General features: G+C 50.1%; 1 protein-coding gene across 3 annotated transcripts; it reads right to left on the minus strand.

Moving 5' to 3' along the window:
- Positions 1–1421: 1421 nt before the first annotated feature.
- Siglec15 (sialic acid binding Ig-like lectin 15) lies at positions 1422–16370 on the minus strand. Of its 3 annotated transcripts, none has more exons than NM_001101038.2 (6): positions 16146–16370; positions 8159–8218; positions 7418–7801; positions 6140–6514; positions 5055–5085; positions 1422–2669 (listed from the first exon to the last, which is right to left on the minus strand). In NM_001101038.2, exons 1-6 carry the CDS (start codon positions 16195–16197, stop codon positions 2543–2545), a joined length of 1029 nt encoding a protein of 342 aa, NP_001094508.1. In that variant the 5' UTR covers positions 16198–16370; the 3' UTR covers positions 1422–2542. The 3 variants fall into 3 exon arrangements, with proteins under 3 accessions (NP_001094508.1, XP_030106421.1, XP_011245393.1); XM_030250561.1 differs by having other exon boundaries at positions 1428–2669; positions 6140–6511; positions 16146–16339; XM_011247091.3 differs by lacking the exon at positions 5055–5085 and having other exon boundaries at positions 2548–2669; positions 16146–16340.
- Positions 16371–16574: the final 204 nt, after the last annotated feature.

Raw genomic sequence — 16574 nt, forward strand, 5'->3', positions numbered from 1 at the left:
GGGGATACTGGTTAGTTCATATTGTTGTTCCTCCTATAGGGCTGCAAACCCCTTCAGCTCCTTGGGTCCTTTTTCTAGCTCCTTCATTTGGGACCCTGTGCTTCGTCCAATGGATGGCTGTGAGCATCCACTTCTGAATTTGTCAGGCACTGGCAAAGCCTCTCAGGAGACAGCTTTATCAGGCTCCTGTCAGCTAGCTCTTGTTGGCATCTGCCATAGTGTCTGGGTTTGGTGGTTGTTAATGGGATGGATCCCCAGATGGGGCAGTCTCTGTATGGTCATTCCTTCAGTCTCTTCTCGAAACTTTGTCTCCATAACTCCATGGGTATTTTGTTCCCCTTCTAAGAAGGATCATCAGATCATACTACAAAAGCCTATACTCAACAAAACTGGAAAATCTGGAAGAAATGGACAATTTTCTAGACAGATACCAGGTACCAAAGTTAAATCAGGATCAAATTAACAATCTAAACAGTCCCATATCCCCTCAAAAAAATAGAAGCAGTCATTAATAGTCTCCCAACAAAAAAAAAGCCCAGGACCAGATGGGTTTAGTGCAGAGTTCTATCAGACCTTCAAAGAAGACCTAATTCCAATACTCCTCAAACTATTCCACAAAATAAAACAGAAGGTACTCTACCCAATTCATTCTATGAAGCCACAATTACTCTGATACCTAAACCACACAAAGACCCAACAAAGAAAGAGAACTTCAGACCAATTTCCCTTATGAATATTGATGCAAAAATAATAAAATTCTTGAAAACTGAATTCAAGAACACATCAAAATGATCATCCATCATGATCAAGTAGGCTTCATCCCAGGGATGCAAGGATGGTTCAATGTACCAAAGTCCATCAACGTAATCCACTTTATAAACAAACTCAAAGACAAAAACCACGTGATCATCTTATTAGATTCTGAGAAAGCATTTGACAAAATCCAACACCCGTTCATGATAAAAGTCTTGGAAAGATCAGGAATTCAAGTTCCATACCGAAACATAAACAAGCAATATACAGCAAACCAGTAGCTAACATCAAACTAAATGGAGAGAAACTGGAAGCAATCCCACTAAAATCAGGGACTAGACAGGGCTGCCCACTCTCTCCCTACCTATTCAATATAGTACTTGAAGTCCTAGCCAGAGCAATTAGACAGCAAAAAGAGATTAAAGGGATGCAAATTGGAAAGGAAAAGTCAAAATATCACTATTTGCAGATGATATGATAGTATATATAAGTGACCCCAAAAATTCCACCAGAGAACTCCTAAACCTGATAAACAACTTCAGTGAAGTAGCTGGATATAAAATTAACTCAAACAAATCAGTGGCCTCTCTACACAAAGGATAAACAGGCTGAGAAAGACATTAGGGAAACAACACCCTTCACAATAGTCACAAATAATATAAAATACCTTGGTGTGACTCTAACTAAGCAAGTGAAAGATCTGTATGATAAGAACTTCGAGTCTCAGAAGATGGAAAGATCTCCCATGTGCTTTCTTAACAGCTCTCGATGGATCTGGGAATAACTATGATCTGCCATTGCCCTTGGCTGAGCTCCGCCTCGCCTGAAGCTCTGGCGCAGTGGGAAGCCTGAAACCGATTGCCCTGTACATAGAGATGCCGTCCCCAGAAAAACATGGTCTCCTTAGCCTCCTGTCTTGTGGCTCACTTGGTCCCAAGTACACCTCTCTCCTTTAATAGGACCAACAAATGCACCCGAAGTGTAAATAAGGAAAGCACCACTCTTGAAGTTAGCCTGGCTGGGTTTGGGCAAGTGGGAAGACACTGCCAGATCTCCTGGACTTTCACATCCTAGGAGGGAGTGCACTCCCCAGGAGGGGTCAGAGCCACAGCTGCCTTAACTACTGGGACCCAGAGCCCCTTCAGGTCTCCCAGGTTTTGACATACAGCTTTCAGATGCTTTGAGACTATGGGTCTTCAGTCTCCTTCTCTTGGTGGGTCCCAGATTAAGGAAGTGTGGGTCAGCTGATATGATCACAGGTAGGCAGGGGCTCCACACTTCTTGCTATAACATTCCCAGGGTTTGCTGTACCTCTGATCAGTTTGCACAGCTCCAGTCTCAGGCTTTGTTCTCCACAGGGCTGAGCAGTGCCACACCTACCTAAGAATTCAGCAATCCAGAGGCCCACCTTTGAGCTAGCGTTGGAGTTTATGCAGGTCTTTCAGATCTTCTATTTCTTCAGCTGAGCCCCAGATAGGTGAAGTGTCCTGGTCCGCACTGGAAGTCCATGACAGAGCAGACTGGAGCCTGGACCTCCAGACATTATGGCTAGTTTCCTGTCTGCTTTACTACGTAGTTCTAAGAAAGAATAAAACAAGGGGAGTTTTTCCAGAAGTTTCATGCTGAGGCTCATGTCGGCATACATATACACCCAGATTGCTGGCTCCACTGTTGTTATAATACCGTGAGGCTCGGAGCCTCTGTGAGCAGGGTCCTGGTCCCCTTGGATGTTGCCTGGCCAAGGAACCTGGGAATTATGAGCTGTCCAGGTCTAGCCTGGTACTGTCCTTTATTTCTCATGGTGAATGACTAGATGGTGATGGCTGAGGAGTTCCTCACAGCAAACACGTGGCAGCTGGTGGCCTGGAGGACTCATCTGGCTCAAATTTTCATAATTGGACTCCTGAGCCTGAGACCTGTAGACAGGAGAAAATCAACTTACCACCCAATATGTGGCGAGGTCCTTGACTTCCCAAGCTGTGCCCCAACAACAGGTCAAGAAAGATACTACATGGGAGGCAGTGGAGCCAGAAGCAGCAAGGCTGGGGAATTGATTAACATAAGACAGGGGGATGGATGCTGCTGGTGATAGCGTCCTTGATCAGTTACCATCTCCTACAAAGTGACTTTGTCAGAGGTTTCAGACCCCAGCTCCATGTCCCCAATCTCCTCAGATCTGACTGCTTCCCAGACATCCCTACCTCCAACCTCCCACCCACCGTGGGAGACAAAGCGCACACCCCTCCCCTACTCCATTCCCTCCTGGTCTCTGTGACTAGGACTCAACTCTAACTCTGGATATCCTGCTTCCCTCCCTTCACCTCAGAGAGTCCCTTCCCCTGGTTGCTGCCAGAGCAGAAAAAACAGCAGCCGCTTTTGGGGTGTATTTCTTGGGCCCTTCTGTTCAGATTCAACCTCTCATGTATGACTCCAAACCATTCTGATTTCCACCTCACCCAGAATTGCCCCAACCTTGCCATCTTAACCCACATTTCCATGCTCCCCCCATGTCTGTGTCCATTCCAAATCCCACCTGACCTTTCTACTTAAGGTTTTCTGTTGCAGGATATTTGATCACACAGTGAACCCTGAGAGATTGTGTTATTTACTGAAAAAAAAAAAAGCCTGTTTCTAGTTATAGCTCAACCCTTAGTACACACTTTTAATCCCAAACAATGAAGGTGAAGTTAGTTTGTAGAAGGAAGCATGCATGCTTGAAAGTTAAGTCTAATTGAGTGGCAGACAAAGTGATGAGTCGGAGAAAGATTTGACAGAATAGGATACGCCCAACTCTCATGAGGAGAGAGAGGAAAGGGAAGCTACTTAAGGGAGCAGTGCAGAGAGAGAGAGAGAGAGAGAGAGAGAGAGAGAGAGAGAGAGAGAGAGAAGAAGAAGAAGAAGAAGAAGAAGGAGGAGGAGGAGGAGGAGGAGGAGGAGGAGAAAAGAAGAAGAAGAGAGAGACAGAGACAGAGGAAGCAAGCAAGCAGTTTTACTGGGAGAGTTGTACAGACACAGGTTGAAGAGAGAACAAGCAAGCTAGACACTGGTGAAGACAAGACAAGCCAGAGAAGGAGAAGGAGCCAGAAGGTTAGAACAGATTGCCAGACTTAGACGCCAAGCACAGCAAAAATATCAGAGTCCAAGAGAGAAGCCAGACTGTATCAGTCAGCTTTGAGAGGAGTTTGAGCCAGAACAGCTGAGTTGAATTAGCCAGCCAGAGCTCAGAAAGAGCTAGAAGGGGTGAACTTATTCAGCAGTGAGTCTCAGAGCCTGAAAACATTCTAGGCCTAGATTAGATTGTACGAAGGCTAGAAGCTTCCAGAACTAGGCTTAGGTTAGCAGATGGAGGCAGTGAGCCTTAGAGATGACAGTTACTTCAGGAGAACAGAAGATCCTTTTACAGTTTTCACTCTTGGGATATCCCTATCACCTTGGTCACCCTAGGTTCCAGCCTCCAGCTTGGTGTCTTTAGGGCCATGTCTTCAAAGAAAGTATCCAGCTCTAAAGCAGTCATGGCCGCCTGGCTACCCACTGGGCACTGCTTTATCCCTAGCTTTACAGATCTCAGATGGTCTTGTTATGTTTGTGCAAAACTGTGCACATTGGAGAGTAAGCTTGGATTTCCAGTCTCTATCATCCATGTTATTGCCTGCTAGATCGTAGGTATTCGGTAAATATTTGTTAGGTGAGTGTACATCAGGCAGTGTTGTGACTCTGATCTTGTTGCACGTCAGTAAAGGAGATGCACATATGGCGGGCTGTCAAGACTTGAGCAGCAGGAAAGAGTGTGCTCCCAGCCAGCACCAGGCACAGCACTCCAGAGCTGGGTTCTTACTCCCTCAACAAGGGTCCTTACTGGGGTAGACACTGAAGAGGAAAGAGTGGACTCTGGCTTAATGTCTTTCTAGATCTTTCATCTAAGCCAGGCTCTTGGTGATTTTGTTTGGAAGCAGTCAGCATTAAGCCTGGGGGATGAGTCTTCCTACAGTGGCATCCTTCTGGGGCTAATTTCTAGAAAGCTGGGAGGCAACAGGAGGACACAGCTTAGTGGTATTCGCTTTTGGGGTCATAGACAGCAAGCTCCTTGTGTACTGGATGCAGTAACAGGTCAGCCTGGCCCACTCTGGGGTGTGCTGGATGGAGGGGCAGGGCATTTTGGGTATGATCCAGGCCCTAGTCCAGCCTACTACCCTAGCCTTGCCCTATGCCTGCTTTTTCTCTGTGAACTCCCAGTTCTGAGAAAGTGGCATGCCTGGGCCAATGTGGTAGGCAGAGATGGGGGAAGGGCAGTGAGTACGTACCGTGGAGGGGTGTCCTGGGGGACCAGGTGATCTGTATGAGGGACATGGAGAAAGAGGAGGTGTGAATTTGCACAGTGGTCTCCAGCCAACCTGTCAGCTTCACACATTGCCCCGCCCCACAGTGAGAGGCAGTCCCCAGGAAATGTGCAGCAGATGGCTTGCTAGCTGGAGCAACTTAACCTGATACATGATAGGGTTAACTTGACCCCGGTCGGGGAGGCGGGGTGGGGATATTAAGAGAGAACACAACTGCCTTTCTGGGGACCCTGAAACACAACATGTTTGATAAGTTTGAGGAACCAGCAAGAATGGCAGGGTCACAGCAAGGATGGCAGCTGGGGCCCCCAGAGACAAATTCTGCGTTGTGTCCCTGGAGAGTTGGAGGCTAACCTTATTGGTTGGCCAAGACTGAGAGGCTCTGAGAAGGTCCCTCCCTTTTCTGGGTGCTCAGCAGATGACCCATCAAGGTCAGGGACAGCAGCTTGGAGAGACTCTAAAAGTAACCTGGGTTCCCAGGCCAGGTGAGCCATTTATGATTTCCAAGCTCCTGTGTCCTGAAGGCTTTATTTTATTTATTTTTTTTTTTTTTGGCTGAGCCCTCCTAACTTACTAAGACCTCAGAATTGCAAGATATCCCCCCTCCCCCTGTCTTCTGCAATTTCTGCCTTCTGCAGTACCTCCATGAAAAGGAGTTCTGCAGACCCAGCCTCTTACCGGCTAGCAGGGAATCACATCTGAGCATCTTTGCGTTCCCAGCATCCTGGTCCATAACCTCAGGACCTCAAGACGCTAGTTAAAAGTAAGGGAGAAGCCGGAGACCCGACCTTTACAGGACACTGATTTGTGGCGTGGTAGTTAGTAAAAGAAGTGTTGGAGAGCCTACAGGCCTGTGTCTCTGTGTGACTCAAAATCCTTTGCAGAGCCACCATTTCCTAACTGCGAAGAGCTCCATCTCATGGGCTCCAGGCAGAGAGAAGGATGCAGGTGCAGAAAGGATTTCTGATGTGCCACATCAGGTGGACCGGCAGAAAGGGCAGGGAGCCTTCTCTCCCCCTCTCACCCACCCAGATCTGGGATGCACCCACCTAGTCGGCGTCGGGTGGCACGCGCTCCCAGAATGCCAAGCAGCAGCAAGGCCTTGAGGCCCAGCGCGCCCAGCAGGAGCGCTAGGGTCGAGGTTCCGGGGGCGCCGTGGAAGCGGAACAGGTAGACGCTGGCCTCGGCGCGGCCCAGGCTATTGGCCGCCGTGCACGTGTAGCGGCCGTCGCGGGTCAGCGCGGGCAACTCGGCGGTCACCTGGTAGCCGTGACCCTGGCCCTGCAGGGCAGCGGAGCTGTTGCCTGGGGCGGGACCCGACCAGGCGAGGGCGGGCGGGGGCTCCCCCTCGGCGGTGCAGAGCGCGCGGAAGGCGTGCGCGGGGCCCGGCAGCACCGAGATGTTGACGATCCGCGGCGCAGCTGCTGGGGAAGAGGGTCGGCGTGGGTCACTCTGCAGAGCACAAAGCTCGCGGGAGCGTTAGAGAGCCCACGGTTTGGTTAAGCAAGGGGTAGCACCCTGGCCCGCTCCCTGCTAAGCTGGAGGGAGGAAGTAAGGGAATGCCCAGGGCTGGGCTCCTGGGTCCTTTTGCAGCGATGGCCTTAGCAAGTTATTTCTCTTCTCTGCCTCAGTTTCTCCTTGTGTAAAACGGTAATCACAATTGCTCTCATTTTATGGGTTCATTGAGATTTGGCAAACTTGTGTGTTGCTTAGACTGCCGGGCTTGCAGCTGGTGCCCACTAAAGGGTCACAACGTAGGGAGGGGCCAGTTGCAGCACAGTGCTCTGGTGAACAGGGATGTACGGGGTGGGGTGGGGTGGGGATGGGAAATCCTTCAGTGCAGGCGCGCACTTTCTTTCTTTCTTTCTTTCTTTCTTTCTTTCTTTCTTTCTTTCTTTCTTTCTTTCTTTCTTTTTTGTTTTTTGTTTTTGTTTCTTTTTCTTTTTTTGTTTTGTTTTTTCGAGTCGGGGTTTCTCTGTATAGCCCTGGCTGTCCTGGCTGACCTCGAACTCAGAAATCCGCCTGCCTCTGCCTCCCAAGTGCTGGGATTAAAGGCGTGCGCCACCACCGCCCAGCTGGCGCGCACTTTCTACTGCAACCCCTAGCTCTTTAGAATTATTGACTGTTTGTTTTTCAATCTTTCCTTGCCAACTATGGGTGTTTAGGAGCATCTGGACACCACCCACTAGTCCCAGGCGGGCCATTCCTAGGACCTGAGTTTTCCATTTCTACCAAGTTCTCAGAGGCCTCCCTAGCACCCAGTACGCTCTCGGGAATGTGGGGGAAGTTGGGGCCCCCCGCACCCCTCAGGCGCCAGCCCGTCTCACCAGTCACGCGCAGACGGACCCCATGGCGACTCTCATAGCGATCGTGGGCGTCGCCGGTGAACTCCACGCGGCAGAAGTAGCGGCCGCTGTCCGCCAGGGCGAGGCGCTCGACGCGCAGGGACAGGTCGTTGCGGCGCGGGTTGCCCAGCAGGCGGAAGCGGCCGTGCAGGCTCAGCGCCGTCTGGCACAGCTCGCTGCCCGGCGCCGCGGTGCAGCGGAACACCTGCGGGCCCGCGTACGGCTCGCCCGAGCGCCAGATGGCCGTCAGCGGCCCGTCGTAGTGGCGGTGCGGGTGCGTGAAGGTGCAGGGCAGCACCGCCGCGTCGCCAGCCTCCGCGTTCACCTCCGCGGGCACCTGCATGGACCAGCGCTGCGCCGGGGCACCTGCGGGCCAGAGACACATCAGACTTAGCATAGGGGGACCCGGTCCTTGTCCTCTTGGGGGGGGGGCGCATCTCCACTCCACTCCCCTCGACTTCCGGAGGCAGGGATGCAAACACCAGGACTCAGGCAACACTTAGTTCCTTTCTGCTGGAATTCCACTTTCTGACTTTAGAAGCATCTCCCTAGCTGTGCTCCCCCATAACTAAAAGGATGGGGGTCGGACTAGAAAGTCCTCAGACACTTCCTTGGACAGTTTGTTTCATCCTGGCGTGTGACCCACACTACCCATCAAAAAGAGTTGCTGAGATGCTATGGTATCCCGTATTACAAGATCCCTAAGGTGATAAAATCACTCACTGTGCGCCTCTGTGTTGAGCAGATCCCCCGAAGCGTCTCTTCTAGTTTTCACAAGGGATCCTAGAGACAAATGTAGATAGCCTGTTACATGTTAATACACTGAGGCGCAGAAAAGTTAAATAATTGGAGTAACTGCGATGTTGAGGCAAAGTCTGCGTCCCACTCAGACCTGCCTGGACCCAGAGCCTGTATTAGAACGCCCTAAAGGCATGAAGCTGTGATTCACCTGAAGGGCTAACAGTCTTTATTTGTAGTTGAGAAACCCAGACCCTGGGGGGGGGGGGGGGGGCGGTGCTTTGAAGCACACCAGTAGAGTTACAAGTTCCTTTAGAATCAGAGCCAGCCCAGGTGAACTGCGTCCTGGCTGGCTGCTTAAAAGGCAGAGAAAGACCCTCGTGGTGGGTACTTTAACATGGTGGGTACACACTGCATTGTACCTCAAGACCAGTGGTTCTCAGCCTTCCTAATGCTGCGACCCTTTAATACAGTTCCTCATGTTGTGGTGACCCCAACCATAAAATTATTTTTGTTGCTACTTCATTGGTGTAATTTTGTTACTGTTATGAATCATAATATAAATATCTGATATGCAGGTAGTCTTAGGTGACTCCTAGGAAAGGGTCAGTCAACACCCTCCCCCCCAAAAGGGCGTGCGGCCCACAGGTTGACACCTCTGCTCCAGCCTCACTTTGCCCACCACCTGGTGAACCACATTCTTCAGAATGCGGAGCCAAGGGTTGTGGAAGCTGAGCCCTGCTTCCAGTTCACCCAGTGCTGGCAAACCATCGGGCTCTGTGTTGCTGTGTTTATGGAGGTGTTCAGTCTCAGAAGGTTATGCCAGGGGTGGTACCTCCCCAAGAGGAGGCAGGCGGTTGAGCCTGCCCAGTCAGTGCCCTGGGGCACAGTGCACAAAAGGGACCTTTACAGGGAGTAATTGGGCTTGTATTATACACAGTCCCTTTATTTATACCACACCACCATGCCATCTGTCCTGAAAGCACCCAAGAGGAGAAAGACAGGGCAGAGAGTGTTATAGATGTGTACATGAAGGCCAACATCCAGGCAAGGAAAGAGAAAAGCCAGTTCTTCCTGATGCTAACTAAGCCCAGTGCTCTTTGTGGTCAGTGAGCCTCAATGACTTCTTGGGTTGGAATGCCCTCAAGCCACCGCTGCTAGTCCATCTCCTGTAGAGCCCATACACCTGTGGATCGACAGAACCACACCGGAACTGCCACTGCTTTCGGGAACATGTACAGGTCCCAGCTGCCGCTTGCAGAAGCTCATTATGGTGGCTCTTGGACTCATTACCTTTTCCTGATGGGAGAGGATGGCTCACCTGCCCCCATCCCCCTTTCCCTTCCATTCAAGTCCCGCCCCGGGTGGCCCTAGTGTGCTGCACCTGCAGAGTGCAGCGAGTTCTTGTGCACCTTGGGCTGGAATGCTGAATGTCCAATCTGATCCTGCTGTGGGCACAGAGCTGGAAGACCATCGAGTTAAACCCCAGTTCCTGTTTCACACGGCCTGTTCTTAGGCTTAATCTCTTTTAGCTCTGGACAAGTTGAACTACGTGTTTGAATTCAAGTCGGGGGCTGGACGTTTATCCTTAGTAAGAACGTGTTTGGCTGCCTTTCAAATGTGAGAAACCTGTGTGATGATTGCGCTGATCCTGTCAGGACGTCTAGCTGAAGAAAGTTTCCTTAGGTCTGTCTGTCTGTCTGTCTGTCTGTCTGTCTGACAGTGTAGCTCAAACAAGCCACAAGTTCAACTTGCAATCTTCCTGTCTCAGCTTCCTAACAGCTGGGACTATGAGTGTGCACCCTCAGCCCTACCTCAGTTTTCCTGTACTCCCTACCCTCTGTGACCTTAGGCTTGAATTCTGCATCTTGCAAGCTCATGGAGTCAGGCACGGATTGCCCACACATTGTCTGCTATTGTGCATTCATCAATTCTGCAAACATTTATTGGATACTTCCGCACGCTGCGCCAGGTGCTGGGATATGAGCTGTGGGGACAAAGATGAACAGGGTCCCCTATCATCGAGCTGGAGAAAGATCAGTGAACATGTAATTAGGCTGTGCTCTGCCAGGTGCTCTGATGAAAGATACAGACAATATTGCCTTAGTCTGAACATGGTCGCCAGCCTACTTTCACTTGCCAGATCTCTCCTATTCAACCTCTGTTATCTGATGAATCACCCTTGCCAGAATAGTCTCTGAGCACCCAACCTAGCTCTGGTATCTCTCCCCTGTACCCTGGGATGAAAGGGGGTTAGGCTTTCAGAAGGATGAGGGCTGGTGGAAAGAGTTGCAGGGATTGGAAATAGCAGGCAGGGGTTGTAGAGCCCAACAGAGAGGAGGTATGTGTATGCAGAGTCCAGAGAATGAATTCCACGGAGACCTGGGCTTGACAGTCTGTGCACGGGGAGCAGGGAACCAAGCTGTAAGGTACGACTGTGAAAGACATGGCAGCCTGTGCAGAAAGCCTCAATGTTCAGGAGGAGAGTTATTAGGCGTTCAGGCCACTTTTACCTACATCGGGAGGTTGGTTTTTTGTTTGTTTATTTGGGTTTTGGGTTTTGGTTTTTGGTTTTTTTGTTTTTTTTTTGTTTTTTTGTTTTTTTGAGACAGGGTTTCTCTGTGTAGCCCTGGCTGTCCTGGAACTCACTCTGTAGACCAGACTGGCCTTGAACTCAGAAATCCACCTGCCTCTGCCTCCCGAGTGCTGGGATTAAAGGCGCGCATGCGCCACCAAAGCCTGGGTCTACATAGGGAGTTAAAGATACTTGGGACCCTGTCTCGAAAAAACTGGCAAAGGCAAGCATGAAGCCTGGCTCTCAGAGGGGGCAGAGAATGCATGAGGGGCTGTGGAGGCCAGACTGCTGAAGAAGGCGGGGGGGGGGGCATTGTGAGTCATTCTCTACCTCACTTAAAACACATAACAGCCCCAGGAGATGTTGTCAATGGCCCGTTTTAGAGAGGGGGAAACTGAGGGCTTGGAAGGCCCAAGCGACTTCTCAAAGTCAGCTGGTGACTGACAGTAGCAGAACCACAGCTTGCCCCTGACGGGCTCTGCACCCCCATCTCCCTGCCCCCCACCACTGTGCCCAGTTGCTTAAGAACAAGTGCAAAATATTCTTTTGTTTCCCCATGGGGGGAAAAAAAACCAAAAACAAACTTCTGTTCACTTGATTAAACAAAAATAAAAGAAGCTGCATAGAAAGTTTAAACTCCAGAGACAAGGCCTTTTGTTTTGTTTTTAAGAAGGCTGCAAAAAAAAAAAAAAAAAAAAAAAAAAAAAAGAAGGCTGCAGTAGTGGATACAGTATCTCCTTGCTGCAGTAGCGGATACAGTATCTCCTTGCTGCAGTAGCCGATACAGTATCTCCTTGCTATTTCTCTGTAGACTACATGCTACATTCAGAAGCTCACACAGGTTTGCTTCTCCACTGCCTCCTCACCTGCTCCTTGCCCGGCAGGCCTGCAGCTTGTGAGAGTAACATTTAAGGTTTTCAATGGAAAAGCCCCCAAAGGGGGAGAGGGCTTGCAAGAAAAAACAATACCTTTTTGTCCTGAAGTTTGGGGGAAATTCCCCTAGTTACCCACTCTATGAGGAACTCTGAAATACCCCAGCAATGCCAAAAGCAGTCAGAGGAGGCCAAGATCCCAGGTAGGTGAGGGCTCTGCTGCCAGCGGAGGCATGCTGGTGACATATCGCTTCAGTTGGCTTTGCCAGGAGAAAATGGTAATAGAGGCTTAACTTAGTCGCTCTAACATCAGGCAGCATGCCTCTGTGAATTCCTCACAGATCTTCATCCTGCTGTGAAATATTCTAAAGTGTGCTCTAAATGGATGGCGCAGGTAGAGATGGCTCGAGGAGCCTAAGGGAGCACTGAGACCCTTCATTCAGAGGCTCTGTTTTAGCTTCCATTAGCAGATACAGTGCTTCCTGCTCATGTGCTGAGTGGGTTCAAAAGAGAGAGATGCTCTGTCTTAGGCAGAATCCTCAGGGGCCACCCTGAGGACTCAAGGCAGAAGGCGAGAAGTCCTTAGCAGGTATTGACCAGAGAACAAAGACATTGCTTTGGCAGAGCTCCTAGCTCCTGGCTTCTGGTAGTATTTACCATCACCTCTGGCAGCCCGTGAGTGCCTGCTAAAAAGTGTCAGGCATGACTCCCTGACTGAGACTGTGGCGCTTTCAGTAGGGTCTCTCGTGTGTGTTGTGTCTGGAAGCATCCAGGGGTCAATGAGAAGCCCACATCCTTGTTGCCCGAAGTGTCTGCCTCCAGAGCTGGGCTACCAGGGATGGTGGGACCATGCTGGCTTTGGTACAGCAGAGCCTAGGTGACCATTCCAGCTCTGGTAAGGAATGAAATGTTAGAGAGTGGTTTCTCTTTCTAAGGCCATTTAAGGAATGACAGCAGACATCCACTAAGCCGGGAAGGAATCACCAGAAACAATGAAATCCCAGAGCAGAAATGATATAGTAAAAATATCATTTACTGAGGAAAACCATAGAGCCATGACTCACCATGATCTCATATCAGGCTGAGTGACATGATATCATATCAGGCCGAGTGACAGGTGCTTTGTTAGAAGATAGCCCGGGGATGAAATGACCAACAATGACATTACGGGGAGGAATAAACCCAGAGAACTGTGACTCATCATGTGTGCCCTACACACAGATGGAGCATCATTGTCTTCAATGCTGTCTTGCTTCCATGGCATGTCCCTTAGATGGAGCGTCAGGCGCTCTAGCTCTGGCTTGGAATTGACTGTGGAACCTTAGGTGAGTCTCAATGCCTGTTGGATTGCTAGGTCCTCCATGAAAAACTATTTCTGGATGTTTACACAAGTGACCAAGTCTAAAATTCTGGCTGGCTGAGTGTACCAGTTCTTCCTGCCACAATGCCATTCCTCCTGGTAACACATGGTGACTACCACCTTACATTATCTCTCCCCAATGTTCAAAAGTATGGTCCTAGTATTCAATAGGCTGATGCAGGGAGATATTAAATTCAGGGCCAGCCTAGGCTGCATAATAAGCCCTAGGTCAACCTGGATTATATAATAAGACTCTCAAACAATTAAAAATTTAAGAAAAAGACCTACTGGAAAAGGTTCCACCTTACAGCTCCCTCAGAGCTGTGCATCATGTGACCCACTGATGCTCCTTGCGTGTCCCTCCAGGGGGGCTTCAGTTCCCACATCTTCTAATCATGATGCAGCCGGGGAGAGTTTAATGCACTATCCCAAAGGCTCCCTGGAGTAGAAAGACAAAGGAGCCCAGCTGCAGAAGGTGAGTCGAAACTGGACGGGATCAGAATTGGAAACCTTTGCTTTGGCCACAGCTGATCAAAGATTTCCACTGGTCCCTCGATGAGGATGGAGGCAGAGATTTGCAGGGAGTCTATGTTGACTGTCTGTGAGGTGCTGAACACAGTCACACTTCTTCTCAGGGTGTGGTGGAGTACGAACAGGCACCATTCAAGCCTCTTCTGATGTCTCCATATGGTTCCGTTAAAGGTGTACCAGACAGTCCAGACAGGAAAGTGAACATCATGGTGGGGTAAGGGCCAAAGAATGACACTCAAAAAGATCAGGCTGGCTATGGTGGCCTTTATAGGACAGTTCTCTGTGATTTGAGGGTTGGATGTAGAATGAGGCCAGGTGGGGAGTCACAATGAACTGACTGTTCCTCCAGGAGGGATAGCATCATGTCCGTGAGAACCGGAGTCCATCAAAACCTTGTGTTTCTGCCTCTCTCCCCCACCCCCTCGACTCCAGTGATTACATCTCCAGTGGACATGGAGTCAGCTTGAAGAGTATGACTATCTGTAAGGGACCATTTTCCTCAAAACTACCTGGGCATGTTAGCAGGGTGTTCTCAAGCGTGCTTCCAGTGGTGCTCTCTTGGGCATTGTGGTACCCAGAGAGCCAGGTTTCCAAGGAGAAGCTATGTTCAACCTAGTCATCAAATGTCACCTATAGGTGGCAGGTCTAGCGGGGGTATGCTGCTGTTCATTGATCACCTTGTTCCACCTGGCTCTCCTTTAGCCATTTTTTTTTGTTTGTTTGTTTGACCTTGTAGGTGGCAGGATAGCTTGTCAGTGGAGAAAAGTTGAGAGGAGGAAGAAGATATGGGCAGCAGGAATTCTATTCTTTAATGATGTGCCTGGAAGGTTCCAGGATGGGTGAGTCTAAGGGATGTGACTAGAAGGCCTGGTTGCTCTCCGTCTCCCCTCGGGCCTCTCCTTTAGCCCTGCTTCTCCAGCCATGTGGGTGTGACATGGCTGTGAATACGATCCAGTCACTGGAGCTGATGGAGATGCAGAGGCACAGGCTGGTCTTGTTCTGCACCGAGCGCCTGACACAGGGTGTGTTCACGTAGCTGTCCTGCCCTGGTATCCAGGGTGGTTCTGGTTCTGCTCTGTTTCCCTCCTCTATGCAGGGCTTCCTCAGTTAAGCAGACTTTCCCACAATGCTTTCTGGGAACAGGAAAGACCTACTCACTAAACTTTCCATTTCCCCCTGGCCTCAGTGACCTGAGTGACAGGAATTGGTTCTCTAGGGCTCACGAGAGTTAGACAACTGGCAGGCCCATGGCTGATGAATACCAGCGCCAGCATTTGAAGTTTGCACCCGATATCAATTTTATGTCCTTTGCAATGCACAAATCCACCAGTCCAGGTCGGGACATGATTACCCCCTTAGAACTCACCCTCACCACACAAAGATGTCTCAGCCGGGTCACCTGGAGAAAAGACAGACTTAACTGATCCTCATCTCTTCCACTGTATAATGGCACGGTATAAGTTGGAAGAAAGAGGGCTGAATCCACACACACAAATGTTCGTATATCATTTCTACCTGACCCCACCCCAGCAGAGTTGACTGACAGCTCAGAATGCCCTGACCTCAGCATATGGCAACATGGTGGCCATGCAGGTGATGGAGCAGGTACTGCTGAGCAGGAGGTTCTAGGATGGAGTTAGTGAAAGGATGGCTTGGGAGAGGAGGGCTTCTGAGCTCTGTTTGCCATTTGTCCTGGACACTCTCATTTGCACTGGGCATTGACACCCCCTGAGGAGGTGGCTGGCAATGCTGCTGCTTGATTGTGATTCTGAAGGTCATGGATGGAGCCAAAGAGTTTGCATTCGAGAAGTACTGTTCCCAGGGAAGCGTTCCCACCCACCCCATAGTGTTTGTGATGGCTGGTCCTAGTTGTCAGCTTGACTACAGTAGGAATGAACCACAATCTGGAAATGGAGGGCGCACCTGTGACCCAGATCTCGAGGCTGGAAGATACAGGCTTTCTTCCCAATACATCTGTTGGAGCCTACTTCTTCAGGTTTCCAGCGTATACAAGAAGATCAGCTGAAACACCCAGGCTCATGGGATTGAACAACTGCCAGATTCTTGGACTTCCCATTCACAGCTGCCCATTGTTGGCTCAGTTGAACTGCATACTATCAGTCATTCAAATACATTCTCTTAGTATAGAGAGACATTTCATAAGTTCTGTAACTCTAGAGAGCCCTGAGTAATAATGGTGTTCCTGTTAGCAGGTTAGTGCGCCCTGTCTTTGGCCTGATTCCCCACACAGAACAATCTTCATGTTTGTTCCCACACACCCACAAGCTCTTCTCTCCTTGTCCCTGAGACAGCTGGACGCCACCAACACCCAAAGTATGTCCAGAGCCTGCACCATCTTTTTCATCCCAGGGAGTTAATCCCCTCGCAGAAAAAGATAGAGATATGGTGCATACTGAGGTTTGTGAAATCGGGGCCCTGCCCCAAGTCACTTGGAAACCTAAGACAAGGCCAATATTTGGCCCCCTGCCCCTTGTCACCACAGCCCTGTAATCCAAAGCCTTTCTCCTGAACAGAACTGGAGGCCTGGAGGCAAACTCGGCTGCTGAATTTTGAGGGTAGACTACCTAGCTAAGATTTGTTCTATTTGGCTCAGAATAAATAGGGGAAACTCACCCATCTGGAGCACACAGGCCAAGCAGGCCAGGAGTTGGAGGGACCCCTCCATGCTCTGACGCCTGCAGACCCAGCAGCCCTCTACCCAGCCTGGTCACCACAGAGAACCTTCTTAGTGTGCTGTGACAAAGGCAGGTGGGTGTGCTCTGTGCCAAGTCTGCAGGGCCGCTGGGCTCTAAGCAAACTGGAGGAGCTAGGCAGCCGCAGCCAAGTAGCCAGCGGTGTGAGTTGGCAGGACCCGTGCGCCTTAGTCATGTGGGAGACAAACGGGAAGCTCTGGGGTGAGTCTCCCAGGGAAGAGTGGTGGAGCAGAGGGGAAGAAGACAGGCCTGGCTCTTCCAGCCTCTCCTCCTCTTTCCTCTCATTTCTCAACCCATCCTACATTTTTAGCAATTCTAGATGGTTTTCTCTCCCTAACTCCACTTTCTA

Source organism: Mus musculus, chromosome 18, assembly GCF_000001635.26.
Source record: "Mus musculus strain C57BL/6J chromosome 18, GRCm38.p6 C57BL/6J".
Lineage (NCBI taxonomy): Eukaryota > Metazoa > Chordata > Mammalia > Rodentia > Muridae > Mus > Mus musculus.

What these genes read in the sequence shown, in the direction of transcription:
- Siglec15 (NM_001101038.2), bottom strand. Translation starts at nt 16,197, where the DNA reads ATGGAGGGGTCCCTCCAACTCCTGGCCTGCTTGGCCTGTGTGCTCCAG. An exon ending in TGCCACCCGACGCCGACTAG is followed by an intron (nt 5,086 to 6,139) that starts GTGGGTGCATCC and finishes TCCCTCATACAG; the next exon opens with ATCACCTGGTCCCCCAGGAC. An exon ending in CCCCAGGACACCCCTCCACG is followed by an intron (nt 2,670 to 5,054) that starts GTACGTACTCAC and finishes TCCTGTCTACAG; the next exon opens with GTCTCAGGCTCAGGAGTCCA.